At 38.6% G+C, this 27,199-nt stretch overlaps 7 protein-coding genes and 1 pseudogene across 10 annotated transcripts; 1 reads left to right on the forward strand and 7 right to left on the reverse strand.

The window, feature by feature from the left end:
• Window positions 1–1,018, reverse strand: LOC141842371 (homeobox-leucine zipper protein HAT14-like). Its single transcript, XM_074730581.1, has 4 exons — window positions 769–1,018; window positions 658–736; window positions 484–563; window positions 1–374 (listed from the first exon to the last, which is right to left on the reverse strand). Exons 1-4 carry the CDS (start codon window positions 996–998, stop codon window positions 71–73), a joined length of 693 nt encoding a protein of 230 aa, XP_074586682.1. The 5' UTR covers window positions 999–1,018; the 3' UTR covers window positions 1–70.
• A 1,045-nt stretch (window positions 1,019–2,063) lies between these two features.
• Window positions 2,064–4,379, reverse strand: LOC141841449 (glutaredoxin-C8-like). The gene is made up of 4 exons (XM_074729624.1): window positions 4,195–4,379; window positions 3,032–3,105; window positions 2,465–2,563; window positions 2,064–2,373 (listed from the first exon to the last, which is right to left on the reverse strand). Exons 1-4 carry the CDS (start codon window positions 4,353–4,355, stop codon window positions 2,300–2,302), a joined length of 408 nt encoding a protein of 135 aa, XP_074585725.1. The 5' UTR covers window positions 4,356–4,379; the 3' UTR covers window positions 2,064–2,299.
• Window positions 4,380–5,695: 1,316 nt separating this feature from the next.
• Window positions 5,696–6,557, reverse strand: LOC141841802 (uncharacterized). The gene is made up of 2 exons (XM_074729993.1): window positions 6,315–6,557; window positions 5,696–6,231 (listed from the first exon to the last, which is right to left on the reverse strand). Exons 1-2 carry the CDS (start codon window positions 6,505–6,507, stop codon window positions 6,110–6,112), a joined length of 315 nt encoding a protein of 104 aa, XP_074586094.1. The 5' UTR covers window positions 6,508–6,557; the 3' UTR covers window positions 5,696–6,109.
• A 2,658-nt stretch (window positions 6,558–9,215) lies between these two features.
• Window positions 9,216–12,610, reverse strand: LOC141841738 (uncharacterized; annotated as a pseudogene).
• Window positions 12,611–12,851: 241 nt separating this feature from the next.
• LOC141837923 (FCS-Like Zinc finger 12-like) lies at window positions 12,852–13,855 on the reverse strand. The gene is made up of 2 exons (XM_074725285.1): window positions 13,350–13,855; window positions 12,852–13,027 (listed from the first exon to the last, which is right to left on the reverse strand). The coding sequence occupies exons 1-2, from the start codon at window positions 13,853–13,855 to the stop codon at window positions 12,889–12,891; spliced, it is 645 nt and encodes a 214-aa protein (XP_074581386.1). The 3' UTR covers window positions 12,852–12,888.
• Window positions 13,856–15,019: 1,164 nt separating this feature from the next.
• On the reverse strand, window positions 15,020–20,442 carry LOC141839838 (RNA polymerase sigma factor sigB). Of its 4 annotated transcripts, XM_074727678.1 has the most exons (7): window positions 20,274–20,442; window positions 19,081–19,247; window positions 16,914–17,504; window positions 16,268–16,498; window positions 15,839–15,979; window positions 15,474–15,674; window positions 15,020–15,380 (listed from the first exon to the last, which is right to left on the reverse strand). In XM_074727678.1, exons 1-7 carry the CDS (start codon window positions 20,341–20,343, stop codon window positions 15,099–15,101), a joined length of 1,683 nt encoding a protein of 560 aa, XP_074583779.1. In that variant the 5' UTR covers window positions 20,344–20,442; the 3' UTR covers window positions 15,020–15,098. The 4 variants fall into 4 exon arrangements, with proteins under 4 accessions (XP_074583779.1, XP_074583781.1, XP_074583780.1 ...); XM_074727680.1 differs by lacking the exon at window positions 19,081–19,247; XM_074727679.1 differs by lacking the exon at window positions 20,274–20,442 and having other exon boundaries at window positions 16,914–17,529; window positions 19,081–19,227.
• Window positions 20,443–20,670: 228 nt separating this feature from the next.
• On the reverse strand, window positions 20,671–21,985 carry LOC141836907 (trihelix transcription factor GT-3b-like). Its single transcript, XM_074724371.1, has 2 exons — window positions 21,572–21,985; window positions 20,671–21,234 (listed from the first exon to the last, which is right to left on the reverse strand). Exons 1-2 carry the CDS (start codon window positions 21,917–21,919, stop codon window positions 20,671–20,673), a joined length of 912 nt encoding a protein of 303 aa, XP_074580472.1. The 5' UTR covers window positions 21,920–21,985.
• Window positions 21,986–22,980: 995 nt separating this feature from the next.
• LOC141840448 (growth-regulating factor 4-like) lies at window positions 22,981–26,949 on the forward strand. The gene is made up of 4 exons (XM_074728435.1): window positions 22,981–23,164; window positions 24,035–24,398; window positions 26,238–26,671; window positions 26,758–26,949. The coding sequence occupies exons 1-4, from the start codon at window positions 22,981–22,983 to the stop codon at window positions 26,763–26,765; spliced, it is 990 nt and encodes a 329-aa protein (XP_074584536.1). The 3' UTR covers window positions 26,766–26,949.
• Window positions 26,950–27,199: the final 250 nt, after the last annotated feature.

Below are 27,199 nucleotides of genomic sequence, written 5' to 3' on the forward strand. Positions count from 1 at the left end.
ATTATTTCAGACAAAATAAAAGAAAAAAAAGAAGGATGATTTCTTTTGCCTCAAAGCTTCTATAGGCAGACTACTGGCCAGTGACGTAGAGACTCCAATTGTTCTGTTCCTTCTTCGCACAGAAGCCATCCTTACTGCTTCTGCCGCCGCCACCACCACCACCACCACCACCGATGAATTCGGCCGCCCTCCGCCGCCGGCACGACTGGCACATGTTCAGCGTTGGCATCTGCATGTGGATCGGCGATTCATGAGTGCTGTTTCTACTCCTCAGCTCCTCTATCTCCTCCCTCAGCTTCTGATTCTCCTCGCGGAGCTTCTCGCACCACTTCTTCAAAGATTTGCAGTCCCCCTCTGTTTGCTTCAACTTGGTCCTGCACGCACGCACGCACGCACGCGTTCAAATCCATGCTGTTTGATCGATGTGTCCACTGAATTGCAAAGGACTGCATGCTGTGAATAGAGATAGAGATATAATTATACCTTGCTCTTCTGTTCTGGAACCAGACTTCCACTTGTCTCGGTTGAATATTTAGCCGACTGGCCAATTCTTGCTTTCGTTTCTGTCAAAATAACAATTATCTATCTATACCTGATTCTCCAACCAAAAATATATTGCATGCAGGCAACAAATTATTATGCAGGGTATGTACTGACCGAGTTGAGGACGTTGTGTTCAGTGAAGTTGTGTTCAAGTAATGCTAGTTGTTCTTTGCTGAGCCTTAGCTTCTTCTTCCTGCCGCCAACTGCCCTGTGATCAGCCCACACCCGCTCGCCTCCTTAACGCCGCCGGTCTCCGTCGCTTCACTGTCCTCCGATCTCGACACGCTTTGCGGCCGCTTCCTGGCCGCTCGACCATCTGCCTCTTCTCCCTCTTGGCTCGGAAACAAGGCGAGACAATCGGAGGGCTTCTCTCCGTCACCATGGTCGTTGTTAGATTTGAACTCTCCTCCGCCTATTGAGAGTGCAAGATTGGTGTCGCATTCGTCTGCTTGCATGATGATTGAAGGGAGAGATGGGGGAGGGGAGAGGAGCTTCTCCTTGCGGTTTGATATAGAGACCAGAGAGTAAATTAAAGCAAAGGCTGGCAGGCGTTGGAATGTTTCATTGGGGCTTTTGAGAAGGTGAGTTACTCGGTCGGTCAGCTGTGGAATAAAAGGTCAACGCACCTCATTAAAGTCTCCATGGCAGTTTCCTAAGGCCCCATCATCCTTTCAAATTGCTATTGTTCATCATGGTATGAACTCTGAAGAAAGAAGAAGAATGCGATTCAATCTAACTTCACAGTAACTAAGCATCAAGAAAAAGAAAAAACTCTAATTTTCTTTTACTTTTCATTTTTTATATCAAATATGTAATTTACATCGACAGACATAACATTATTAGTTATTCAAACGTACGCTTGAATTTTAAACCTTAATTAATTGGGAAAAAAATTCAAATTTTCATTCAAATGAATCTTTGATTTTATTTGAGATTTAATGCTGTTAAATTTCTACAGACTTCATTGTTCTTTTTGGCAAAGTTTGACTACGAAGAACGTGGAATAACAGGATCGAGTTTGGAGGGAAATAATAAATAATGATGGAGAATTTAGGATGGAATTGATGACGATTGACCAATTAGTCAACTTCAGCATTGACTCTCCGAGGAAGGATAAGGATGGATCCTTTTTTTTTTTTAAAAAAAAATCAAGATTGGCAAGTTACTTTGAAAAGAAGGTAGTCCCTTGACCGCAATTGTTCTTATGTTTTGGCACATGTCCAACTTTTCATAGGCATTCAAAGAGCAGTGATTGCTACGACAAGTTGATTACTCAATGAACAAGTTCTTATATTTAATTATTTTTATAAGTATGTACTCGATTTTATGTCTATTAAATAGCATTTTTGTACAGCAAATTTACCAGACAGCTTTTAGATATACGATCTTCTAGTTATGAAGCATTCTATAAATTTATAACTACAAATAAGATTCATTTAACAATTGGGAGTTTGAGCTTAAGTATGAGAACAAATTTGCATATAATTGAACTAGGTAAAAGAACACAAATTTTCAAACTCAAGCTCAAGCTCAACCGGTTTGCACCCCCTGCAACAACTTGTCCATAGATCATAAATATAAAGTTGTATGTAAGATGATAAAAGAAAAATTATTCAATAGCAGTCAGGGTCAAGCATACACTTGAGAGTCGACATTGTTCGCATTGTAATTTGGAGATTTCGTAGTGATATCAAGCCATAAATTCTAAAAGTCCTACAACATCCGCGTAATGATTGTAGGAATGGAATGTGCAGCCTCATTTAAAATCTTCTTTTGTGTCGATACCTAGAAGAGTCTGAAGCTTTCCACTTTCATATGCTTCCACAGTATCTTAAAAGCATTAAGAACCACAATTCATATGTGAATAAGAAGACAATACTTACGTTAGATGTTTGAAACGAAGCTAGAGGAGCATATTTACCATCAGAGCCACCTAAATGCTTTCCATGGATGAACACTTGAGGCACTGTACGCCTACCGACGAACTCAGACAAGGCATCTTGAATCTCAGGACCATCATCTGCTAATATTTTAAAGGCATCAATGCACGAGCAGATAGTTAATCTTTAGATACACAAATCAAGTGTGAAAAGAAAGTGTAGCAAACTATCATGGCGTTGGAATGTATACTGATTTGACATATGTTTATTCAATAAAAATAACCAACAAATCTTGCTTTGGGTGATTCTTGAGATTTAGAATAAATGAGTTCAAAATGTAAAAGGAGCTATTGTATTTTGAAGATTCTTTACTTTCCCATCATTTGCTTATGCTTTTTATCTAGATAATCCCATGGTTGTTTGAGACATAAATGTGTGGATTCCTTAAGTGTAATTTAGTGCATAATATTCGAATCCAGATCTCATTCCCCTTATATATAATTGCAGGAACCTTCCGATCTCACAGATACATAATTTATCAAATAGCCATGACAGAGTAAATGTTAGCCAAAAGTTAACGTTAAGAAATGAAAGTTCAACGAGCAAACCTCTTTGATCTAACTCCACGACATAAGGTTCTGTTTCCAGTTCCTTAAAAACACCTTTTGCTCTTCTGCAATACCTGTCAACCAACATATTAACAGTAGAGCATGTCAGTGGCAAACTGAGTCCAAGTTATCGTCGTTTAAACAACTGTGATCCTAGAACTACACAAAGGAAACTATATTGCAGCACTGCACTTCATGAGGATGATAACTAACCCCAATTGCAAGGCCTGGATCATAAATCACGGTTCAAGACAATTAACATATAGAAAGCTCAAAGGAATAGGAAACTGAGTAAGAAATAGCAATATTCAAGATAAATTACAGTTCGATCGACAAGCTAAATCTGTGTAAAATAAATAAATCAAATTCTACAATCAAATAGTCAATGACCAAACAATAACCACAGCATACAACATATAATCGTCATCAAACAATTACGGCTACTAGAGTAAGGAAGGAAGAAGAATTGCTAAACTTAGGTCAGACAGCTTATATTTAACAATTGGTTTAAGAATAATTGCTAAGCTTGGAAGTTATTAATCTTTCTTTTATTCATCTACAAATGTCAACCAACTTTGGAAACTTGGGTTATTAAGCTATTACAGTAAATATATTTAACTACCAAGCAAAGTTTGATAGCGATTTTCCATATAGAGGCACATACATGGACATCTACATCTAATTTGAAGGAATAACATAAGATCGAGTACAGCAGGTAGACAGCCTAAGAAAGAATCGAACAGCCCTAACTCATGAGTAGCTGCGGTTAACTCCCCTAGTTGGAAAATCTAACAACTAAACAAACGAACAAATAGTGTCCAGATCTGCATATTTATGTAAAACTTCCTAACCCATCTTCGACAAAAACATAATAATCATCAAGAACGTCTGCTATAATTGGATTTTTTTACTACTAAAAGCAATTAATTTGTGACATCTATAAAAGATTCATGGGGATGACGACTAAGCCCAATCGCAAGCCCTAGATCATGAATAACCGTTCTAGTAAATCAGCATGCCGAAAGCTCGAGTAAAAAATAGCAATATTCATGAGCAAAATAACAGCCATTGTGCGCATAAGGTCAAGCAAATGCAACCGCACGTAGGGTAAACCAATTAGCTTCATCAAACAAATTAGGGTTTACAGTGGGAGGCGAGTTTACGGGCAGTAGGACTTGGAGAAGATGACGATTTCGTGTTCCTTGACGGTCTTCTTGACAAAAGCCAGCTTTTTGGCGTCGGAAGCGTCCGACGGGACAAGGAGAGCCGCCACCGCGATCGCCGCCACCGCCATCGCTCCGATCCTCCTGCCGATCGCTGCCATAGTCCCCGTCGCCAAGCTACGCCTCCTCGATCCGGATGCAAATACGCTATCAAAATGTTCGCTTCGATCGTCAGGGACCAGAACGAAACGAATTTAGTAAACGTAACGCGACAATAAATTATATCATTAAAAACGTTTTAAAAAATTAAATTATTTGCATTATATTAATTAAAGCAATTTATGAAGAATTAAAGAAAGTACTTTTAAATTTATATACTCCGAAATGTACTCGGTAAAAAATAAAATCAATTTTTTAAAACTTTTTATAAAGATATTCTAAATGTCTCTCGCCCCCTTCCCCCACTATAAGCCCAACAAAGTTGCTCGTTCATCGAGCTCCTCAATGTGACTAATGGAAGATCATTTGAATTTTTAGTTTAATAATTTTATTTTATTAAAAAAAATTGATAAATCTCAATCAGTCTCGTAGACTCAATCTCTGGAAGTAACCGGTCTGGTCCCACGGAAATTTTCCACCAACCACCAGAGCTCGTGCAAGCGCCTCAATGTGACTAATCGGAGATCATTTGAATTTTTAGGTTAATAATTTTATTTTATTGAAACTGTATCGCGTTGTATTATTTAAAATCTCTCTGAAAATCTAAAATACTTAAATTTAATGAGCTATATTTTACTTCCACAATTAATATAATTGAATAAGAAAGGATGACAAATTAGCTTAGAAATCAAGTTGGTCCTTTCCTTCAGTGACCAAGAACCAGCTAGCTAGCACATCATTCATTAGTCCAAGGATTTTAACTTTTATCTGAAGAAATTAGACATTGTTCAAAGAGCCATCAGTAGGGAATAGAAACTCCATTACACACTGAACGATTTGATGGATTTGACGTTTTCTTCACTCTGGATAACATATTCGTTTTGTTAAACATCTGGAGATGCATGTAAATAGATTGATATAAACTAAAAAACAGGAGAAAGTAGTTTTATCTGTTGACATTTATGTCTATTTCAATGAGAAAAGGGCAAATTCAGCAGACTAACGTTGATGAACCCAATGGCAATGAATGCATTAAAGAAGCATACACAAGAATGAATGTTGAGTACAGGCTCACATCAAACTAACAACTCAGTTTATATTTCTTATCCACATCCCAGATCATTATGAAAAGTAGGAGGTAAATGAAGCAGTTTAAGAGGAAAGAAAAGGAAAATTATTGTCTTATTTGTTTGGTGTAATCATAAAGAAACGATCTAAGTAAATAAGAGAAATTGATAACTCGTTTCCTTGTTCTTTTTTCCCAGGCAACACAAGGATTCTAGTCCAAACACTGTACCCATGAATCATAATTCAGAGGATAACAAAGAATTCAACTGCTTAAATTACATTTAAAAGGAACAACATGAAGAGAAACCATAGCAAGGCACATACAGCATGATCTGTCAAGAAACATTTCATAGTATCTATATGCCGATAAGTAACTTCTTCTGGACTTTTAACAAGTGCTTAAAAGGCTTGATTTGATTTAATGAATGCTAACATGTGATTGACGAAGAAACAGACTTTATATTCAAGTATTTAACATGCTAAGGAGTATTTTATTTGACAATGTGAAACCACAACAGTTCGTCATTATATCTGATCATCAGCATGTGCATACCAAGTTGACCAATTATAGAATGGAACCAGAAGATCATAAAGACTTAGTATAGCTTCGAGTAAGTAATTCACACAGGGAAGAAGAAGCCATACAGAGCCGAATCATCCCTCACGATTGGAAGATTCAGAACCACCGTCAGACCGTAGGAATGGTGTCGAAGGTGAAGCCTTTATAACCCTTGTAAGCGTAATAAGCTATCTTCGTGTAGTAGAACCCTGGCAGAAACAACACCGACCCCAGCATCGCAAAGAAAACCCCTAATCCGACCCACAGAAATCAGAAAACAGCTAAATCAGAAGGTGGAAAACAAATTGGCAGCTAGTGTGAAAATGAGATTCACCGTGGGCGCGATCGCCGCCGATGCAATTGGCGGCCATGATCGAGCCGACGACGATGCCGACGAAGCCAAAGACGAGGAGAGAGACGGCGAAGGCGATCTCCTTGACAGGGGGGCGGTTGCGGCTGGCACGGCCGGAGTCGCCCATGAAGATGTCCTCGTCGGAGATGGAGAAGGCGTGATCGACGTACGCCATGACCGCCGAGCTTCTTCCTCGAATCGATTAGGGAAGCGAGGCACCGGCGATTTCGAGAGCCGATATGAGTGTTTTAATAAATCATCAGCGATGTACCCGGATTCTGCACCCAAAATTGAAATCACAATAACGGGTCGCAGCAAGGATCCGACCCGAAATCCAACAACTTCATATGCGTGAATCCAACAACTTCGACACAAAGGCTCCACTTAACAAAAAGCATGCATGCCAAGCTTTTCCTGCACTCGTCTCGTTCCCCCTTGCATGGGGTAAACACTGTGATATATAGTAGTTACGATAGCAGCCAAACATGGGAATCCTAGGAATATGATTCTATCATCACTCATAATATTATATATTTTAGGATTCTACATCTGCCATTAATTAGTTTGAACTAAACTTGGATGACAAAGAAGATGATGTCTCTTAAATGCCATTAGTAGATGATGGATATGATGAACAAACAAAACGGCAATCACATATATCATCACATGCAACTTCAGGTTCAACTCGTGCATTCTCTGATAATCACTAAGTAATCTGAGAACCTACTGCAGCATGCATAAGAGTTCCTGGTTTGATATTATTGGACAGTTTCAGTATTTCAGAACAAGTTTCAGTTTCAATGCCATTGATTATGTTGTTGCAATTAGATTTTAGTGTGATTTATTTTGTTTATATTATGATTTTATTTAGTTTATATTCACATTGATTGCTCCTGTACATCTTTTGGGGTACTTTGGATCTGAGCAATAATAAGTGTCACGTCAACTTTTACTCCATCTCCTGCCAAACTTTTCTGTATTTGCAGTAAGTATTTTTAGCTCAGAGCCAAGACATTTTCCTTCTATCACTCAGATACATGCATGCAATAAATTTGCTGGTCACACAAACGTTAATTAATTTGATCCAAAAGAACAAAAAAAAAAGGAGAGAGATGTTACAATAATTGGACAGGTTGGGCCATTATCTCATTATGATATGAATACACAGGTGTCTCATTCATCCACCACACTGCAAGTGTAAGTTTTCATAACAATAAATTATTATCTCATTCATCCACGATCTAGATATTCACTCGATTTTTTAATCATACACTTATATATAGTTAAATTCACCTTAAATTCTTGTTTTTCTTGACCAAAAAAAGTACATGAAGGGAGATTAAAGGAAAGAGCAGTTTATTTTTATTTTAACAAAAATGATTCAGTTTATATTAGGATTATGTTTTTTTTTACCCTGATAATTGTAGACTAACATGAATATAAACACAGAGCGAGAAATCAGATGTTAAAGATAAGAAAGCTCTTAATTAATTAGTTGATAATGAACCACATTAACAAGGCAGAAGCTTAAGAACATAACAAACACAGAATGCTCAGAAAAGGAGAAGAAGAGTGATCTCTGGTGAAAAAAAAACGAAAAGAAAATCTCAGAGAATAATTTTATTAAGGAATTAAAAAAAATAGAATCTGCATTCGAATTGAATTACTTCATCGAGCTTCTCTTAGCTTTCTTGGCCCTGACGGGTACGAAGACCATAGCGAGATCGTCCGGCACCGGAAAATACTTACCTGCGTCATGCAAAACAGATTGGCGTCTTCTTTTCGCAGCCGGACGGCGGGGCGGTTTCCTCGGCGCCGGCGGGCATACTGCAGCAGCACCGGTCTCCCGTGACTTGGGCGTGAGACAGCAGTGCTCTACCACTGCTAGAGCTTCATGACTAGAAGTTTTGTTGGTGGATGCCTCCAATGGCTCTTCTCTGTCGTCGTCGCCGACTATAGATGTAGTCCGAGTCGAAGGCAAGTCTCCGACGACCAACTCAGATTCCATATAATGAGAAGAAGGTGAGCAAAGGAAGTGATTAAACAATTGGAGTTGGGTGATGGAGCTTAATTAGCAAGGAACGGAATGGAGAGAAACAGAAGAGGTAATTGATTGATACGATACATGGAGCCCAAATTTGCCCCTTGAATGTTGCGTTCGTGGTCGCACTCTTGTCCCGTCGAGTGATGGAGAGACAACTTACCAGGCCTCTTTCCTTGTGCACTTCTTTCCTTATGCACATCTTCACCATGATTTTTACTGCATTTTCTAAACATTTCCTATTACCATTCTACCTTCCCACTGTTATTATTTTACGTTTATCTTTTCAAGTGTGGTTAATTCATCTCTTCGGCCGTTAAATCCTCGTGAAAGTGTAAAAGATAAATCAACAATAGCCAAACTATAAAGGACATACGAGTAAAATTAATGATAATAATATGGTTGTAACAGATATCTTTAAAAAAGTAGTAAAAATTTATAGTCTCGAAGGAAGATGGAATCTGGAGATAGGTGAAACAGGAGCTGTGGAGATGAAGCTTAGATGGAAGTTGCAGTCTTGGATAGATGATCCCCAAAATTTAATGACAGTTCGAACAAATAATTTAATGACTGTAAAATGTTTTCGTCAGGGGGTATGGGCAGAACTGACAAGATCCTACATCTCACATTTTCTAAAAAATTTCAACATTGTTTTTACAACAACTGTAAGGTAAACAGCTGCTGGGTTCTCCCATCGCATAAGTACATCGTTACAACGATGGAAATGGTGTGCTTTGAATAGACACTAATCTATGGAAAGAGCCTTCAGAACAAGAAACCAATTTAGATATGGAATATTACGAACACGCCATTTGCAGTTTGACATCTATTTAGCTAGGTAGTGAGCAAATTAATATATATTGCATGCACTCAAATACTTGGAAATGGAATAAGTTCAACTTAGTTCTCTGGTTTTATGATGTATAACAACAACAGAAGCACTCACCACAAATCAACAATGTTAAGTAATAGTTAGCTTTCTTCGTCATCCTCCGATTGGGCATTGGCCCTCTCTTGGCTCTTCTTTCTTGAATGTAGAGGTGTACCTGTTGTTCACAGAAGGTGTAATTAATGAATTAAGACAAAAAGCAGGTCCCGTGGTAAATAGAGATTTTTCTATATTGACCATTTATTTAAGGCAGCCAAACAATCTAAAGATCCTTTTGCTTCTGGAAAAAACTTTGAAAGCATAGATGGATTTTAATTGGCTCAATGAAGGGGCTAAATCAGTAACTGGCAAAGAAACATTTCCAGGAATGGTAAATCACGACTTCTTCAGTAATTTATTTAAATTTTATTAATCACTCTAAACAAGTTGCTTCAAGTGCTAAATTTGTGAAACAATGGAGCATGTACATTAGTTTGTTAGTCTGGCCTCCATATTGTTGTCTGATTCATCCTCCATATTTAACTCACAAGGATAGAATGAGAAAAGAAAGCTTTCAGTGTTCCAAACAAGATAAGAGAAAATATACATAATATGATTGAAATAATGTCAAATGACAAAAATGGTAATATATGTTTCATTGTACATAATTCAAATAAAAGTATAATGGAATTTATATAAAATTAAAGATATATCAACAGTCCAAAACAAACAAAAACTCCTTCAGTGGTGGTTAGTGGTTAGAAAAAAAAATCCTTCAGTAATACTAATTATCGAACAGCATAAGATATAGCAAAGGAAAGTTTATCATTAACACACATAGGAAGAGATAACTTAAAGGCCTGACAGTTTTGTAACCTAATATGCATATGATGCCATGATGGTAGCAAAACAAGTGATCCTACCTAGAAGTATATTTGCTGAAATTCATACTTCCTAAGAATAAAAACTAAATTATTCTCTTCATTAGCACATTAGTCAATAGTAACAAGATACTTATTCTGCCAAATTAAATGTACATAATAGAGAAGAAATGACAAAAAACACAAAACAAAACAAAAAGCTCTATTAAATACAACAACAATAACTAAACTTTTATCCTACTAAGTGGGGTCAGCTATATAGATTTTCTTATGTCATTGAACTTGATCCCCTACTATATCCTTATCTATATTTAAATAAATTTTATCTGTTTTATTGTTGCTAAACAACTTTTCTTTGGTCTATCCGCCTCTTCATCGATTAATGTGCATCTTTGTCATAATCTTACATCGTCTAACTGGTCGTCTAAATACATATCCATACCATCTTAAATATGTCTCTCATAAGTTTTCCTCAATAAGTGCAATCTCAACTTTCTCTCTAATGTTCTTATTTCTTATCATGTCCATTCTCTTAAGTATTAATAATAAAACTTATTTAAACTAAACTATAATTGATATGTACAATTAAATCACAATAATAAAATAAAACAAAAAGGAGATTAAATGTATGGATAAACATATCTACTCTTAGAAAAATATGGGCAATGTGAAAAATTAATAAGATAAAATTACATGAATAAGTGAGAATAAGAATAACAAATTTGCTAGAAGTCCCAAAGTATTTTACCCATAATACTTGGCAATCATGCTAACACATTGTGCACGTTAATTAATAGGATAGTGAAAACTCATGGGCAATTAAATAGATGATCATAACACATGGATGTCTTCCTGTGGACATCAATTTTGAAGCTTAAATGCATGTTGGCAGCAAAGTAGGAAGCCAAGTTATATAGGTTTTAATATATATTATAGATTTAGTAAGTTATTACTGTGTAATTGTATTAAAATTTCATATACCTAAGATATCAACTTGTTAACCTATTGACACCTCCCATATAATATTAAGTTTACATTGCTAACTTATTAACCCCTTATATATTCACCCTATTGACCCAACTCCTTTCCTCCCACACAAATCACAACACAAAACACACAGGAAACCGTAAACTGATAGGCATTTAACCTTCTTGTCAGCAGCAAAAGACTACCTTCTTCATCCACTTCTGAAGCTAAAGTTTTCATGTTGTTTAGAAAAACCAGTACGTAGTCTGTTAATGAGCCAAAGCTTCTCGTAGGCAGTTGAAACTGCAGCAAGGCCTCCATCCCAACCAGTGGATAAGACAAGGTCAGTATTTTCACGTACCACCATTGACTAGTAGTATCAATGATCTCTTCGTGCCAATCCATGCCGATTTCAATTAGCACACAAGATTTCAAACAGTGGACACTATATCTAGTATATTGGGACTCCAAGTCATTATATCCGATAAGTTGCATGCCTGCTCATTTATACTTTGTATTATCATTTACAACCTTATCTTGTCTAAACGTTATTTAAGATTTATTATTCTTGCAAATTAACCGTTTCTTCAAAGTTTGATAATTATATTCTTTTATTTAGTTTCTTTTGTTACAATATGCATCCTGTCGTTATAATACACATCATTGAAATTTATTACTGATAAAACAAATGTTTAAGTTAACATTTACAAGTTACAAGCTGCCAATAGGGTAACTTAGAATTTCAAAACAATTCGGCTCGATCTAAATTGGTTCGAATGAATCAAACAAGACATTCTTAACAGCACATGCTAACCATATATGTTTTATGCAGTCATAGGCGGCTGTTCTGCAGTCCCCTTCTTAGATGGTTGGATCTGAATCCCTATCACGGACTTTTATAATGATTTGATCATTGCATGAGTAATAAGATGAGATAAAAAAAATTTCACCCAGCAACTCCTGGTCCCGAATCAATTGAAATTTCAATTGATGGAATTACTCCAAGAAAAACGAACTGGGTTTCAAAGAATGCAATCTTGAACTTTATAATAGTAGGCCAGCAAATGGAACAAGAGCTAGTTCGAAATAGGAGACAGAAAATGACTTGGTTCGTTACCTTCAACAAAGTAGGCAGCGGAGGACCAGCCACGAGCTGTGATGGAGGTCATCATCTCCTCATCGGTTATCGGATTACTGCGGGGCGGCACCCAGTAAGAGGAACCAGGGATGAAGGGCAGCCAATCGGGAGCAGATTCACGGACTATAATGGCACGAATGGCATCCCGGAGGCGGCGATTACCCAGAACCTCCACCCTGAATCTGATGCGGAACCCTCCCCGTCGATCTCCAGTTCGAACAGCTGCACCTCCTCACGACGACTGGAGAAGCGACGGAGGCCGAGGACGACTGAGGCACAAGATCGGTCAACAAGGCTGGAGGACGATGCTAGGGCTCCGGCGGAGAGGAATCGAGCCATCGAGAAGGAGCGACGCGGATTAAAGCAGATTGGAGGAAAGATTAGGAAAATGAATTTCAATATATCGAAAGGGCCGGTATAAAAATTGACGATTAAATGACAAAAAAAATAGAGAGATATTATAAAATTATTAAATTATATTAAAATGTATTATCAAATTGACTCAAAATATATAGAAATAAATATGGATATAAATCTTCAAGTGAAAAAATTGGTAACGATTGCGCTGCGGTTCAAAAAGGAACCTTGACAAGAAATTCTAAATAAAAGGGCTTTTTTGGGACGAACTGCACAAACACTTCTCCATCGAAATCGCACTGCCCTCAACTTCCACTCGCAGAGGATGAATGAAGAGGAGGATCGATCTTCTTCGGCGTTTTCCCTCCTTTCCTAAAACTCCTTTCGAGCTCATCGAGTACCATGGCTTTACCTCGACACTCCTCGCTACAGAAAGCTTCCTCTCTGCGAGACATTGAATCAGCAATGAATCAATGCAACCTAATTATGGCCCCATTCAGGGATGGTGACTCAAGAGGAGTAGTAAATGCTATCTGAAAACAAAATGGAAAAGAGGGGAACAATCTATGGAAGGAATGCATTTAGACTTTTTTTCTTCTTCTTCTGTATTTTCTGTGTGCCATATGATATTCCGGCGTAGAATTCATGAATAATTAGAAGTATGTGAGAAGATGATCATTAGAACTAAAATCCGTGCGAATCCATGGATCGAGAAGAAATATAATGATTCAGATGGAATTAAAAGGTCTCTTGATTTGGCAGTTACCTGTACATGTAGATGTCCTTGCCATGGAGGTCGTCCGTGCACCGGAAGCATTGGCTGAGGAAGTCGGAGGAATGAGACGGCGTACTCTGCAGCTGCGACGGCGGCGGCGACAGCTCGAAGGGCACGAGCTTGTCGCCGACTTCGGCGGCGTCGCCGTAGTAGATCCGCTTCTTCACGGGTTGGCCTTCCCGGTACGAGATCACGCACGTGTACGTCTCCGATTGCTGGTCCATGATCATCTCCCCCGCCGTCGGCAGCCGCCGCTTCTCCCCGGCGACGGGCAGGGGACCCGTCCGGGAGATCGCCGCCTCGGGCGGCCGGTTCCAGGCGTCGTCGATCATGGAGGCGATGATGCCGAGTCCGACGTTGGAGGCCATGAACTTGTGGTTATCGCCGGCAGGGGCAGAGGAGGAGGAGGAGGAGGAACCGGCGCCTCCACCAAAACCGAAGGGAAAGAGGATCTTCGCGATGGAGCTCCTCCTTTTCTGGTCGCCGGAGAACGCCATGGAGCGAGCCTTCAGTTCCTCCTCGTCGAGGCCTCCTCAAGCTGAAGAGCAAATGGGCGATTTATACAGTGGGAAACGAGGCTTTGCAAGTTTAAAAAAGGAAAACTAATTATTCCTATTTTTTATAATAATAATAATAATAATAATAATAATAATAATAATAATAATAATAATAATAATAATAATAATAATAATAATAATTAAAACAAGGTTTTGTAATTAATCCGCTCTTTAATTGTTGATTATTAATCCGCTCTTTAATTAATCGGTTCAGTTATTTTGTAATATTCCTGCTGTTTTACTTTTGCCCCCTTGAAATTTAGTTGTCTATATTTTAATCATTTAGACTCTTCATTATATAAGAACTATTAGCACACAATATTACACGCTTGCTTTATTTAGCATTTGACAAATGCAATTAAATTTTTTGTTTGATTCATCTTGTTCATTTAGGTCTACTTATTAGCCTATAAGATCTATGATTTGGTCGGTCGAATGTTGAACATTAGTAATCATTTACGGCGGGGAGTTTGAATCTAAGTAGACGGCCCACTTAACGCGCTAACAACAAATTATCTCGTAAAATATTTACTAAGTTGATTCATTTAAATGAAATCGCAATAAAGAATAATTTAAAAGCAAACTATTCATTGAAGTATTGGGATATTAATTTGACATAGGTAAAATTAGAAGTTCGTTAGGGATGTATTGATAAAAAATTAATTGTTTTTATTGTAACTTTAGATAATAAAAAACTAAGAATGGTTGAAAAGGAATTAATAATGCACACCTAGTCTCATTAATCAACTAGATTGTTTGCGTAGACATTCTTTAAAGAACACTACATTTGTGATTTTAACAAGATTTTCAAAAAATGTAGTGTTCTTTGTTTCTTATTCTTGTCAACTAGATTGTTTCTTATATTCATTCCTATTCTTTGTTTCCTTCCCAAGTTCTTAACAATTTTGCTTTTGTTTTTTTTAAATATTAGAGTATATTACCTTCACACAAAAATATACAAAGTAATAAACAAAATAAGATTCAAATTTCAATATCTTATTGAATTTACTTGATAGATAAATCAAGAAGAAGAATAGGTCTGATATATTGTCACGTTATCAAAAAAAAAAAAAAGAAAACTCACATTAGGAAATAATGAAGTTGAAAAAAACTAGAGGTCTGAAATATTGTTGCAAGGAAAAGAATGTGCTGCAACTACATCGGGAGCTTAAATAAATGGGACTCAAGTAGCTATATATTGCCGCAAATTCTTGGTTCTCTTTTTGCTTCTTAGTTTTCTTAAAGCACTAGACTCGATCTGCCGGACCCTCTCCCTGCTCACTCCCATCAACTCTCCAATCTCTTGCAGTGTCTTCATCCTTCCATCTTCTAGTCCAAACCTCCACCTGACGACCTGCTTCTCCCTTGGATTTAAAGTATCCAGCACTTTGTTAAGATCCTGCCTCATGAATTGCTTGATGAGTATGCCTTCAGATGTCTCAGCATCAGGATGAGCAATGACGTCCTATGGAGTGTGAAGAATAGATAAGCAAAGGGATGGTAGATAAAACAAGACTATAATGTGCAAAGAGGTTGAAGCAAAGAAAATGTGACTTACTGTAGGTTTTAGGCTCTCGTTGAATCCAATCTTCTGATCCAGAGAAATCGGAGCTTTAGGGGTCAGCATCACAGCCTCAAGTTTCTTCATAGAAAATCCAGTTGCCACCGCAACTTCTTCGGTACCAGGAGGCCTTCCATTCTCTCTATATAGTCGTTTTTCAGCCTCTCTTACTCGATAGCTAGCCTCCACCATGTGAAACTGTAAGAACAAATCAATAAAAAATTTTCCTTTGGATAATCAGAGAAACATTTAAGCAGACATAATTTATTTTCAATTTCAACACAAGTATATGCATCATTGCGTTCACATTTAGCTTTCAATTTTTTTCGACTAAGAAAAAACAGAGCTTTTAGTGAACCTACTGGCAAGCGGATTGTCCTGGAATGTTCTGAAAGACATTTCCGTACTGATTGTTTTATCCACCAGTGTGCATACGTTGAGAACTTGAACCCCTTGGAAGCATCAAACTTCTCAGCGCCCCTCACCAGGCCTCTGCATCCTTCCTGCTTATAGAAAAGAAAATTCAAGATGGAACACTTTGGACACTTCATCACAACATAACCGATGTATCAAATAAATTAAATAATACCTTTTACATCATATAAATTGTGTGTATATATATATAGTTCTTCAAAATGTTTAGCTATTTTTATATAGTAAACAATTTTTTAAAAGAAATTATAACTAGCTTTATAATAGGTTTTATATTGAATCAAAGTGACATGAGGTAAAACATACGATACAACACAAAGTGAATTATTAACTGTAAGAGCAGCAATATAAGCAAGCACCTGAACGAGATCCTGAATGTTCAGTCCTGTGCCAAGATAGTTTTTTGCTATTGAAATAACAAGCCGAATATTACTTTTGATCATTTTATCCTTGCAAAACGTGCCATGGTTTAAGCGTTTCCTCAGAGATTTTGGGTCAATACCAGCAGCTGCAGCCCATTGAGCAAAGGTTGGTTGACAACCATTTCGCTCAGCAAGAGTCTCTTTCAGCCTTTCTAGTTTTAGCAGATCCTGATGAATTCAGTACAAAAATAGGTTAAATAAGAATAACATATGGGAAAGGTAGTTTTATTGTTAAGTTAATCATATTTAGAGATAAATATTTTGCTAGTCTTCAAAATGTTAAAAGCGGCCACTATGCTACCTCTAAATCCTAGACAAGCTTTGTTCTAGTTCCTAAATGCCAGAACGTGACTATTTCTAGCTCTTCAGAAATATTAAACCTGGTGGAAGAAGATTCTGTTTTCACCATAACTAGATGAAAACTGAAAAGTTTCATCGTAATAATGAGGGGAAAAAAGGAATTCCTGTTGTTTGGATATTATGCAAATATATCAACGCATGAAACTGAACCACAACTACTCCAATCATCCACAACATTTGCATTAATGAAACATTTTTAAATTTCTGGTGCATTAACTTGTACCTGAATTCCTTCTGACAATCTTATCTCTTCAGCTGCAGTGAGAAGCTTTGTTGTATTTGTTGTTCCCCTTAAGTATCGCAGGGGATCTGAATAATCAACCTCCTGAATAGTGCGCTTTTTCCTTCCGGATAACCCAGACTTAAGAGAAGTAACACCAGCAGTAGCCTTCTCTGCTGCCCTTGCTCTTCTGGCTCTTCTTTCAGTCAGACGCACAGATCTCACAGCAATGCTTTCAGCATGCTCTGTTATCTGGGACTCACAATATGTGAAACTCAAATAATCTGTATGCAAAAATTGATCTGGGTTAAAATTATCTTGAGGATATTCAGTTTCAGCATCAGCAGAATGGTTGGTGCTACCCAATTCTGTTCCTGTAAGGCTCATCCTCTCAAGCCATTTTATCTCAGCATCTGATGAACTTTCTAAGTTCTCAACTTCTACAAAAGGATTCTTCCCCATCATCTTAGCTGCATTTTTTGCAAGTTCAAGTGCCTCTCTAGCAAGGGCAACTGCTTCAGCAGCAGCTACAGATATTGCAGCCTCCTCATCTGTGAGCAATTTATCTGAAGCCAAGGTCATTTGAATTCCAGTCTGGACACACCAAGTGGAAGAGATGCTGCTAATGAGCAAAAGCAAAAATTGCTGCAGAAATCTTAATCAACTCGAAAATAAAAAAGGAACATGTTCAGAAACAAAAGAGTGATAATAGCACGATCCACTTTCTTCTAGATAATGAATTTAAATCTCGATCTTTGTATTGGTCACAATCCTAGCCTGGATCATACTGTAAAAGCATTGACTTGTATCACCGCACAATACAGGTATGCACCAATCTAACAACGCTGACATATGTTAAATTAACATTATATAACTTCTTATAGAAATACTCTCTTGACTCTCCAATCAACCACATACTAAACTCTCTTATCTATAATTTGCTTCCATAAGGTTATAAATTGATTTATATTCTTGTTTATTCTACTCTTCAGTGACATATAAAATCAGTCAACCTCCTCCCACCTTCCATAAGAAGTCTCAGGCCCCAAAGGTTTCAAGACTACTAATTTTGCTTAAGTTACATGCAGATTACAAAATGAAAGGCAAGGTTATATTGATTCATTCTATAACTATTCTCAATCAACGTATATTACTTTTGCTTTGTAATTCATTAATGTGGCCTTTTATTTTCCTTTATATTAATCTAAACAAATATGTGAAAATTCTCAATGTGATGAATCAACTTCAAAAGGATTAGTATTTGAAACTTGAAATATGAGATTATATTCATGTTTTTAATATTAATTTCTTAAATGTAACTGCAGTAAAACTGTAAATAAAATCAAAATAATTTAACTTTCTCTTTCCAGATTGGTTTTACTTACAACTCTGTTCTATGTTTGATATGCATGTATGCATACTGGACATGATATAATGATTGCATTCGCTTTGTATCAATTATATCAGGCTGTTTATCAACCAAATAGATCTTTGTATGCTTGTATCAGACGACACATGCAAATATCAAGTATTGCCTGTGCCTCCCATGTTTCGGCCTTGACATAATGTCATACATTGATCTCACCTATGTCACTTGATACAAAAACAAGATTTAAATTCGTGTCTTAGATTTATTCTTGAAGGAATACCATAAAGTTAAATTCCTCAAAGGATTTTGCAAAAAATAAAATAAAATAACAACCATGAATACTAGCACACAGGTATCTAATTTCCAATTTGACAACTCAATTTGGACCTCTTGATTCTACATAACATTGAAGTCAGTCATAGAGGCCACATGCTATGAAGTATTTGCATAATCATCATTTTACTTGTATGATTAGCCAAGCTATAGTTTGAGGAACATTTCCTTGATGAAGTTCTTCTCAATATTGTCACACGAGCTTTTACTATCCAGATTAGCAAAAAGCCAAAAACATGAAGGGACAAAGTTAAAAGATTTTCCTTTCGCCTTATAATCTCCAAGTAAATTCTCAACTATTCATTCACCATTGGAATCCCTATTCCACTATTTACACCTCAAAAAAAAATGCCAAAGCTTCGATGTTACATCCACAGTGACCAACCTTTAAAATTGAATCTTTCTTAAAATATTGGAAAATGAAAATTTATTTTCATAACTAAACTACCTTGCATATCAATCACTGACCTTGGTCGGTGGGCCAACAGCTCCAACATATGTTAATGGTTTAATGGCACATGAAGGAGAGGAGGTTGAACGAGCTTCTAACTTATCTATTTGCCCAAAATCAATTACACATGTGGTAGGGGATAAGAGACAATGAATCTGGAAATGGACAAAATCTCTGGACTTAGCTGCAACCAGAATTGGAACCAAAAAAAAATGTTACAAACTAGATCAAATAAGGCAATGAACTCAATAATCAAAAAAGTCAACAAGTGTTGAGAAAGATCCACGGGGCCTCAGATTTTAAAGGACGTCATATAGATCCCTAGGTACCAGAAACAAACAGCCATCTAACTGCTAGCTAACATAGGTAGGTGGATGTATAGAACCTTTCCTTCAACTGATTAAAATACATCAAAACAATGTTAGGCATTGTAATTAATTAAACTAACAAGTAAGGAACTGCAATGCTCTAAAAATTGTTGCAAATAAATGCATCAATTATATAAATGAAGCACGTAATTTTGTATTTTCTTAAATTATATGCATCGTAGGAATTTTTTTTTCCCAAAGTGACATTTGAAGCTACACTCTGTACTGGTCCAAACACATGATTTGTGCAAGTGCAATGCTCTATAAATTTGCACAGATAAATTCATCAATTAGTTTAATAAGGTTATTTTGAATTCCCAGCGACTATGGTCACATGGAAAAATCTTCCAAAGTAGGCATCCCAATCGGCATTCTCAATAGGTTCCAAAACCACATGTTTCTAAGTATTACTACAACAATAATCTCAAGAAAACATGATTATCAACTATTTGAGACTAGCCACATTATGCTAGCTCCTTATGTCCAACACAACTCTCAATCTTTTTCATGTACACCGACATTTTTTGCTTTCTAACATGTTCCTATAATACTAATCCAAGTTTCTCAGTGAATGCACAGTTATTGTTATTTGTAGTATGAAAACCTAATTTGTCCTTCATCTACTACTTCATAGTCATCGCCAATTGACCAACTTTTCTAGCAAATAGTGCATTAGGGCAGTCAGAATGGACAGCCACAATAACATCAAAGGTCGAAAATTTACCTTTTACATCTCGCAGATCGGTTTCTTATACAAAGTAATAACGGAGACCTCTAAACCATATAAATAAGGCTCTGCGTCTACGCGGGACATCTCAAATCAAAGATCGTGTTTCGCTTACACTGAAGTGAGGGACGGCCGTGGACGTTGCAGGGACAGAGGGAGCGGAACTGCGGCAGCAACCATGTCATCGGAGCAACCCGTCCGCCGGCTCCGAACGCGTCAGCCGACGAAGCAAACTGAGAAAAGTTGGACGAGGAGCACACTCCCCGCTCTCCGCCTTTTGGGGAGGCAAAGCCAGAGCGAGGGATCGGATTAGAGGATAAGACCGGTCGGCCAAGCGAACCGGGTCGGTTTCGCCGCCCGGATCCACTTTTTCAAGAGGGAGACCGGGGAGGAGTCGTTGTTCAAGAGCAGACGTGGCGGTTGTGCTTGTGCACGTGCGTGTGTTTTCGATGGAATTTTCGTAATTTTTGTATTATTTATTTCAACTTAAAATTGCACAAAATGATATATTTTCAATCGTCGTCCTTGACGAGCTTATGGAGCAGAGAAGCGAGTAATGCTTCCCGCTTCTCCGCCCGACTCTCCTCCCTCGCCCTTCTCTGCTCCTCCCGCTCCCGCCGCGCAGTCTCCAGCTTCACCCGCTCCCTCTCTATTCTCCCTATTGCCTCCCGCCACTCCTGCTCCATCGCCCGCCGCTCCTCCGCGAGCCGCTCGGCCGACGCCAGCCACTCCGCATTCATCCGACGCTGCTGCTGCAGCAGCTCCCGAAGAACTTCCTCGAGGCCGGCCGCTCCGGCGTTAGCCAGCGGCTGCCGTCCCGCTGCTCTGTTGCCCGACTTCTTCCTTCTGCTCTTCGGAAGGCGTTCGCCGTCGCTGTTGTGTTCGTTCTCGCTCTCGTCGGATAATTCGTCAAGGAATCGCTCTCCTGTGAACTTCTTGAGTTTCTTGTTTGATTGGGAGGCGCCAGACTCAGACTCGACCAGGAGCCGCCGCGTGTTCGTCTTGGCCTGCTCCGCGAACACGGCATGTAGCTCGTCGAAGAAAGGGCATTGCTGACCGGCCTCAGGAATGGCTGTCTGGGAACAAAAACCAATTCAAGAATTCAAAACTGAGGTAAATTAGATCTTCAGTTTGGAAATAACGTCTAGCCCCAATTTGCGACGAACAATCTGTCAAAGTCAAGCCCTTTCAAAATCTCATTTTTACGATGATTAAGCAATCAGTAGGACAGATCGCTACAATATGCCTGAAGACATGCGATCAAATTCAAACCAGGCGAAGATGACAAGCAATAAGAAGGAGAGATTAAACAATTTAGTTCTACTTCAAAACCCTAACTTCCGAAATCCAATCGATCGAGATCCCCAAGAGAGGCAAAACGGGGGAAAAGGAAGACGAAGAAGAAGGCTAGACCTTGTAGCGATTGGTGAGGTTCTTCCACTTGCACTTGCACTGATCCGGCGTTCTAAAGTACCCTCGCTCCCTCATCGCGGCGGCCACCTCCACCCACAGCGTCATGTTTCCTCGCGCCGCTGGGAAGCCGTGCTCCATCTTCGCCCTGACGGCGATCAAATCCCTCGTCTCCTGCTGACTCCATTGCAGAATCCTCTCCTCCTTCCCCCTCGCCGGATAATTCATCCTTCTCTCCCCTCCGCCGCTCGTGCTGAGCATCTCCGCCGGCGGCGGATTAGGCTGGAATCCGGCCGCCAGCATCGCCATCCGGAAGCCGAAGGGGTCATCACCGCCACCTTCTCCGAGCATCGTAATACATCCACTGATTTAAAGCCTTTATCTTCCCCTCCTGCCTTTTCTATCTCATCGGCGTCGAGCGAAGGCTACGGGGAACAGTTCGCGTCCCTTCATCGGCGATCTGTTGGCCTTCAATTTATAGCAGCACCAAGCCGGAGGAGGGCGCATAAATGGGCTTGTCTTAGGCTTATATTACATTGATGCCATTAAAAAAAAAGACAATTTTCAAATCTAATTTTAAATTTAAACTCAACGTGAACTTTTAACTTTAATAAATTAGCATTTATTTATTTTTTTAAATTCATAAATCAGAAGTCATCTACGTAGTTTCATTGTGAATACATGATGCATGACCACACACGAGAGCTGGCGTTGACCTTGACTTGTTGACATTGAAGAAATCGACGACATTGTAATAAAAAACAGTCAAACTGAACTCAACTTGGAAATTAATTACGTTGCGTTGGTCAAGATTTTTGTCTGTCTGTTCCCACGTATCATAATTATCCAAAATTTCCACGGCCTTTATCTTTAAATTAGTTAACACGTCAGAATCCATATAATTTATCGTACATGATCAGTTATTATTACATGAATTAACTTTATCTATTTATTTTTGAATTCTATTTTTAATTTTGAAAATATCTTTATTTTTTTAGTTAAAATCGGCCCGGTCTTTTGAGCCCAAAAGAGCGGCCTAATTTGAATCATATTGTACGGCCCAGGTTTGGATTAAGTTCATTTTGCCCCTTGTAGTTGGTCAATTTGCAGGCATCACGCCCTTCTCACATCCGGCCCGCTCTCCCATCTGGCTACAATACAAAACACTGCCACCGTCCTTTCTCTCTCTCTCTCCACCGCACCTTTCGAGGCTTTCTCTCTCTCTCTCTCTCTGAATCCTCAGATGGCGAAGCTTTACAAGGTCCACTCGGCGCCGGCGGAGGGCGAGGCGGCTCGCTCCGCCATCATCTATGAGTGAACTCGGGGGCTTCATCCTCTTCGTATTCCTTCTCTAATCGCTCTGTTTCTTGCCTTCCTCTTGGCCTGTGCTGTGTTCGAACTTCGAAGAGCTGATGAACAGCTTCTGTGCGGTGGTAGGAGGCCGCCCGCCTTTCACGGCGGCGCAGTGGCAAGAGCTGGAGCACCAGGCACTGATCTTGAAGTATCTAATAGCAGGAGTGCCCGTGCCGCCGGAGCTCATCGTTCCCATACGGAGGAGCTACGAGGCCTTGGCCGGACGATATTATCAGTCTTCGAGTAAGAGATCGGTGCCAAGCTTTCATTTTTCTTTCTCTTTAGGAATGTCATTTGTTGAAGTTTCTTTTTTGATCCTAGTGTTGCTTGATCTTTTGTTTGTGTTTTGGCACTAGACTGATAATCGTTTTCCCTCTCAATTGACGAGATGCTTTGAGCAATCGTTTTCAAGTTCGCTTAGTTTTATTCTCATAAAAGTTGCGAACATATTCGTATATATGCCTTACCTGGTGTTGGTATTTTTGATGTTGATAGTTTCCTGTAAGACTTTGGGTTCTGATTCATTGCTTACTCTGCTCTGTATATGTTTTGCATCTCATACTTTAATACTGCTACTTTTCAATTGTCTGAGTTAATTTAGCCAAAGCTAGAACACCATTTTTCTGTTGGGGCAACAAAGACGGCTTTCGTGTTTCATCATTTTCTTGGAACTCTAATATTTGTAACGTTAGGGATTATTATGCATTGTTGTTTCTCAATACTACTTAATCTCCAATATCTTGTTACTGCTCATTTATTATATAGGATTTCAGTTGTTCTTTAGGATTCTTTTCTTTGTTCCTTTGATTTGAGGATCTTTCTCACCCGTTTTTAAATCCTTTGCACCTCGTTGTACCTTCTCGCATAGATGTTTGCCAGATATACTTGGTTTAGTTTCAATGTGATCCTTTTTAGAGACTTTGGCAAGTCTTTGGTTCCTTTCCAATTGCATGGGCACTTTGGACAATAATAAACTACTGGGTCTGAATATTTTAAGGTAGAATCTTGCCTCAGTTCAACCTGCCAATTATAATATAGTAATCACTTTTCGTTATTGTTTCTTCTTCTGCTATAAGTGCAACTTATACTATAAAGTTACTCTTTTGAATTCAGTGAGCTACTATTCCTACTATGGGAAGAGACCAGATCCAGAACCAGGGCGTTGTCGCCGGACCGACGGAAAGAAGTGGCGTTGCTCCAAAGATGCATACCCTGGCTCCAAGTATTGTGAGCGCCATATGCACCGTGGCCGTAACCGTTCAAGAAAGCCTGTGGAATCACAAACTGTGTCCCCAACTCAGACTACCTCGTCAACCTCCGCATCCCATTCTCCCTGCGGTAACAATGCCAGTGGAGTTAGAAATTTCCAGAATATTGCCCTGCATTCAACTGCTGGTCCTAGCGATAGTAGCAGTCCATGCCTCAGTGTCCCCAATGTATCTCAGCTACCCTTGGACACCTCCACCCTGAGCAATAGGTACATGTCGAGTTGCATTTTGACTTTGAAATGGTTATCTGCCTTTACACTATGAGAGCATTGAGGTGGTAAATTATGCTTGCTAGATGATATAGGAATTCTCTCATGCTTGAGTGAGGTTGGCTAGATGCTTTTGATAGGCTCATTTTTAGTTCAGTTGCTTGTTTAGTTTTATCTTTGATTTGTTGGCAGTACATGGTTCCATTCTGCTATAAATTTTGTTTCCAAAATTCCACATAAATGTATTGACAACTTCACCAATGAATTTGGATGATACCTTCCATTTGTGACCATGTCGATCAAAATGTATACTGAATAAAAGAAATCTGTTTGTTGTTGGCTCTGCAAGAACTGGAAGCTTTTCTCTCTTGAACTGTCGGAAGCTTCAGAGAATATTCTTGTTCTTTCTAGCACAACCTTTGTGGGAGTTATGTGTGTTCAGAGAAAGGATTAGTTGTCAATTTAATGCTTAATATGTCTTAGATGCACCCGTCATTCAGAGAAACTTCTTGCACTCTTTGAACATCAGAGTTCTCCCTAAGAAAACAATCCTCTTTACACAAGTGATTTTGTGTCCCACAGTTTCCACACACATCTCAGTGTCTTCTAAGCTCCAGAACTTACCCACATTGAAGAAATTTGCATCCCCCTTTTTATCAGTTCAAATCCCATTATCACTATGCTAAAATCAATATTAGATAACCCTAAACTTAGGGTTTTGGAATTTGGGCTGCAACATTTGGGCTAGAACAAACAAATTACCAACACTCTGTGGTTGCTTTTATTTTTTATTTTTTTCCTTTTTCTTTTGAGAGGTAGCAGGATCTAGAAACTGTGTTTTCTTGTAGTTCAGTCAGAAGCTGGAAAACAAGATCTGTTTCTATTTATATCACATTGATGAGCTCTGAATCAAGAAGAAAGCCCCCCATGCACGCACTGAGGACCGAGGTAGCAGAGCAGAGCAGTGCAATTTCATCGAATAGGTTAAAAAGCTAGAACTGTACATGTAAAAGGAAGCATGGTTTAGTTTGAAGATTTGCTTCAGACCCTATGCATTTTTTGTTAGGTTCATGGAGCATGTGCAAAATTCAAATTCTTCTATAAGTACAACAAGCACAAAGCTTAGGTTATGGATGGATATAGATTACCGGGTGTGGTTGTCTATTTTCTCTTAATTTAATACTTTGCCGAGACTGTTTCTCTATGTTTGATTTTGTCTCTTGACCCGAGTCTGCTGTGTTAATAGATTCCTTATTTTAGTAGCTCATTTTCATAAGTGGTTCTCTAAAGAAATACTTGCCTTGTTTCCTAATATTATGTCTCTCTATGATTGGCTTTGATGTTTGTCCTGTTCTTAACTGTTCACTGATTTCTAGTGATTGATCTCAGTTACAATCATGGAAGTCGAGCATACTAGATAATTTGACTTACTATTCTAATCATGCAAAGTTTAAGAAGTCTTTTTCCTTATAGAATCTTTCACTTATTATATTAACTTTCTCGTGTCATCTGCTTGTATGGAGATTGCTATGCCCATGTAAGTGTCAGCTTTACTCAGTAAATTGACTACCAACAAAAGGTTCTTTTCTTATCCATATAGAACTTATGCGTCTGTTTTCATTCATTAAAGCACTTTGTTGTCTTTCTACTGCATGACTATCCTTTTTTATCTAAGGATTCATTCTGTAGTCTTTTCTTAATAGAGACAATTGATTGCATTTGTGATTTCTTCAGTTTTGTAAAAGATTTATAGTCGTTATTGTTGGAAATTTGAAAATCCATTGTGGCTTAGGTATTGTTTGTGCTTTCATTAGGTGTGTAATGGCCTGAATTCTGCAGGTATTTCACTGGATTTAAAGCTGGTGTGGATGAGCATAGTTTCTTTTCCCAAGCTTCTGCAAGTGAAAGGCACCTTGTGGTAGATCCATTGGCGGATAACTCCTGGCGCCTTTCGACACCGGCATCTATATTTCCGCCGTGTGCTCAACAACATCAGTCAAAAGAACTTGGGCAGATTACCCTCCGCTCACTGCCTGGACAGCAGTCTCAGCAGCAATCATTTGGAAGTGATTTCAGTTTGACAGAGCCGGCGAAACACGAGACTCAGTTCCTCCGACCTTTTTTCGACGAATGGCCCAACGCAAGAGACTCATGGTCAGACCTCGACGAAGACAGATCGAACCCCCCAGCCTCATTTTCCACAACCCAGCTTTCCATTTCTCTTCCCATGACCTCACCAGGCTTCACCAGCACCTCTTCCAGATCACCAAACGGTGAGTTTCGTCGTCTCCGAACCATGTAGCTCTAAAATTTACTGAGATGATCACCATCTTAAAATTCTTAAATTTTATTTCTGCAGAAGACTGAGACAGGAATCCTAAATCCTTGTAATCTTTCACTGAATCCACCAACAGCTTGCTTTCAGGAAGATCTCAAGGTTTCACTGAACTAGATTTGTGCTGGGAACTCATTTCTATATATCTGGTTAAAAGACAGATGTCTCACTTGCAAGCTTGTTATGTATGAGTTTTTAAGTATTGTATTGGTTGAATGGGTGAAGTTAATTTGATTGAGACTGAGTGATTTGAGCATATAGTTTTTCGATCAAATGCAAAGATGGTTGTGAGGTTGACGGTGTGAAATCACTAGAGTGATAGCTTTTCACCTTTTTGCAGAAGAGACATACATGAACGAATAGAATGGATTGGTAGCTTTTATCCCAATCAACTGTCATCTACTTTACTTTCAGAATTAATTAATTAAGTGAAATTTAGACATGTGAATTATCAATTAGGTTGGGT

This window comes from Curcuma longa, chromosome 11 (assembly GCF_044706935.1).
Source record: "Curcuma longa cultivar G26 ecotype Majalengka, Jawa Barat chromosome 11, ITB_CL_G26_1.1, whole genome shotgun sequence".
Classification (NCBI taxonomy): domain Eukaryota; kingdom Viridiplantae; phylum Streptophyta; class Magnoliopsida; order Zingiberales; family Zingiberaceae; genus Curcuma; species Curcuma longa.

Bases quoted from the DNA above. Each gene is read 5' to 3' on its own strand.
- LOC141842371 (XM_074730581.1), bottom strand. From the start codon at position 998: ATGCAAGCAGACGAATGCGACACCAATCTTGCACTCTCAATAGGCGGA. The intron at 564-657 runs GTCAGTACATAC...TTATTTTGACAG, and splicing joins AACACAACGTCCTCAACTCG to AAACGAAAGCAAGAATTGGC. The intron at 375-483 runs GTATAATTATAT...GCGTGCGTGCAG, and splicing joins TTCCAGAACAGAAGAGCAAG to GACCAAGTTGAAGCAAACAG.
- LOC141841449 (XM_074729624.1), bottom strand. From the start codon at position 4,355: ATGGCAGCGATCGGCAGGAGGATCGGAGCGATGGCGGTGGCGGCGATC. The intron at 3,106-4,194 runs GTAAACTCGCCT...GTTGGTTGACAG, and splicing joins TTCTCCAAGTCCTACTGCCC to GTATTGCAGAAGAGCAAAAG. The intron at 2,564-3,031 runs GTTTGCTCGTTG...AAATATTAGCAG, and splicing joins CGTGGAGTTAGATCAAAGAG to ATGATGGTCCTGAGATTCAA.
- LOC141841802 (XM_074729993.1), bottom strand. From the start codon at position 6,507: ATGGCGTACGTCGATCACGCCTTCTCCATCTCCGACGAGGACATCTTC. The intron at 6,232-6,314 runs GTGAATCTCATT...GGGTCGGATTAG, and splicing joins CGGCGGCGATCGCGCCCACG to GGGTTTTCTTTGCGATGCTG.
- LOC141837923 (XM_074725285.1), bottom strand. From the start codon at position 13,855: ATGGCGTTCTCCGGCGACCAGAAAAGGAGGAGCTCCATCGCGAAGATC. The intron at 13,028-13,349 runs GTAACTGCCAAA...AATGTCTCGCAG, and splicing joins AAGGACATCTACATGTACAG to AGAGGAAGCTTTCTGTAGCG.
- LOC141839838 (XM_074727678.1), bottom strand. From the start codon at position 20,343: ATGACATGGTTGCTGCCGCAGTTCCGCTCCCTCTGTCCCTGCAACGTC. The intron at 19,248-20,273 runs GTAAGCGAAACA...TTCTGGTTGCAG, and splicing joins CGGCCGTCCCTCACTTCAGT to CTAAGTCCAGAGATTTTGTC. The intron at 15,381-15,473 runs GTAAGTCACATT...CACACTCCATAG, and splicing joins ACGAGAGCCTAAAACCTACA to GACGTCATTGCTCATCCTGA.
- LOC141836907 (XM_074724371.1), bottom strand. From the start codon at position 21,919: ATGCTCGGAGAAGGTGGCGGTGATGACCCCTTCGGCTTCCGGATGGCG. The intron at 21,235-21,571 runs GTCTAGCCTTCT...TTTTGTTCCCAG, and splicing joins ACCTCACCAATCGCTACAAG to ACAGCCATTCCTGAGGCCGG.
- LOC141840448 (XM_074728435.1), top strand. From the start codon at position 22,981: ATGAACAGCTTCTGTGCGGTGGTAGGAGGCCGCCCGCCTTTCACGGCG. The intron at 23,165-24,034 runs GTAAGAGATCGG...TTTTGAATTCAG, and splicing joins ACGATATTATCAGTCTTCGA to TGAGCTACTATTCCTACTAT. The intron at 24,399-26,237 runs GTACATGTCGAG...TGAATTCTGCAG, and splicing joins ACCTCCACCCTGAGCAATAG to GTATTTCACTGGATTTAAAG.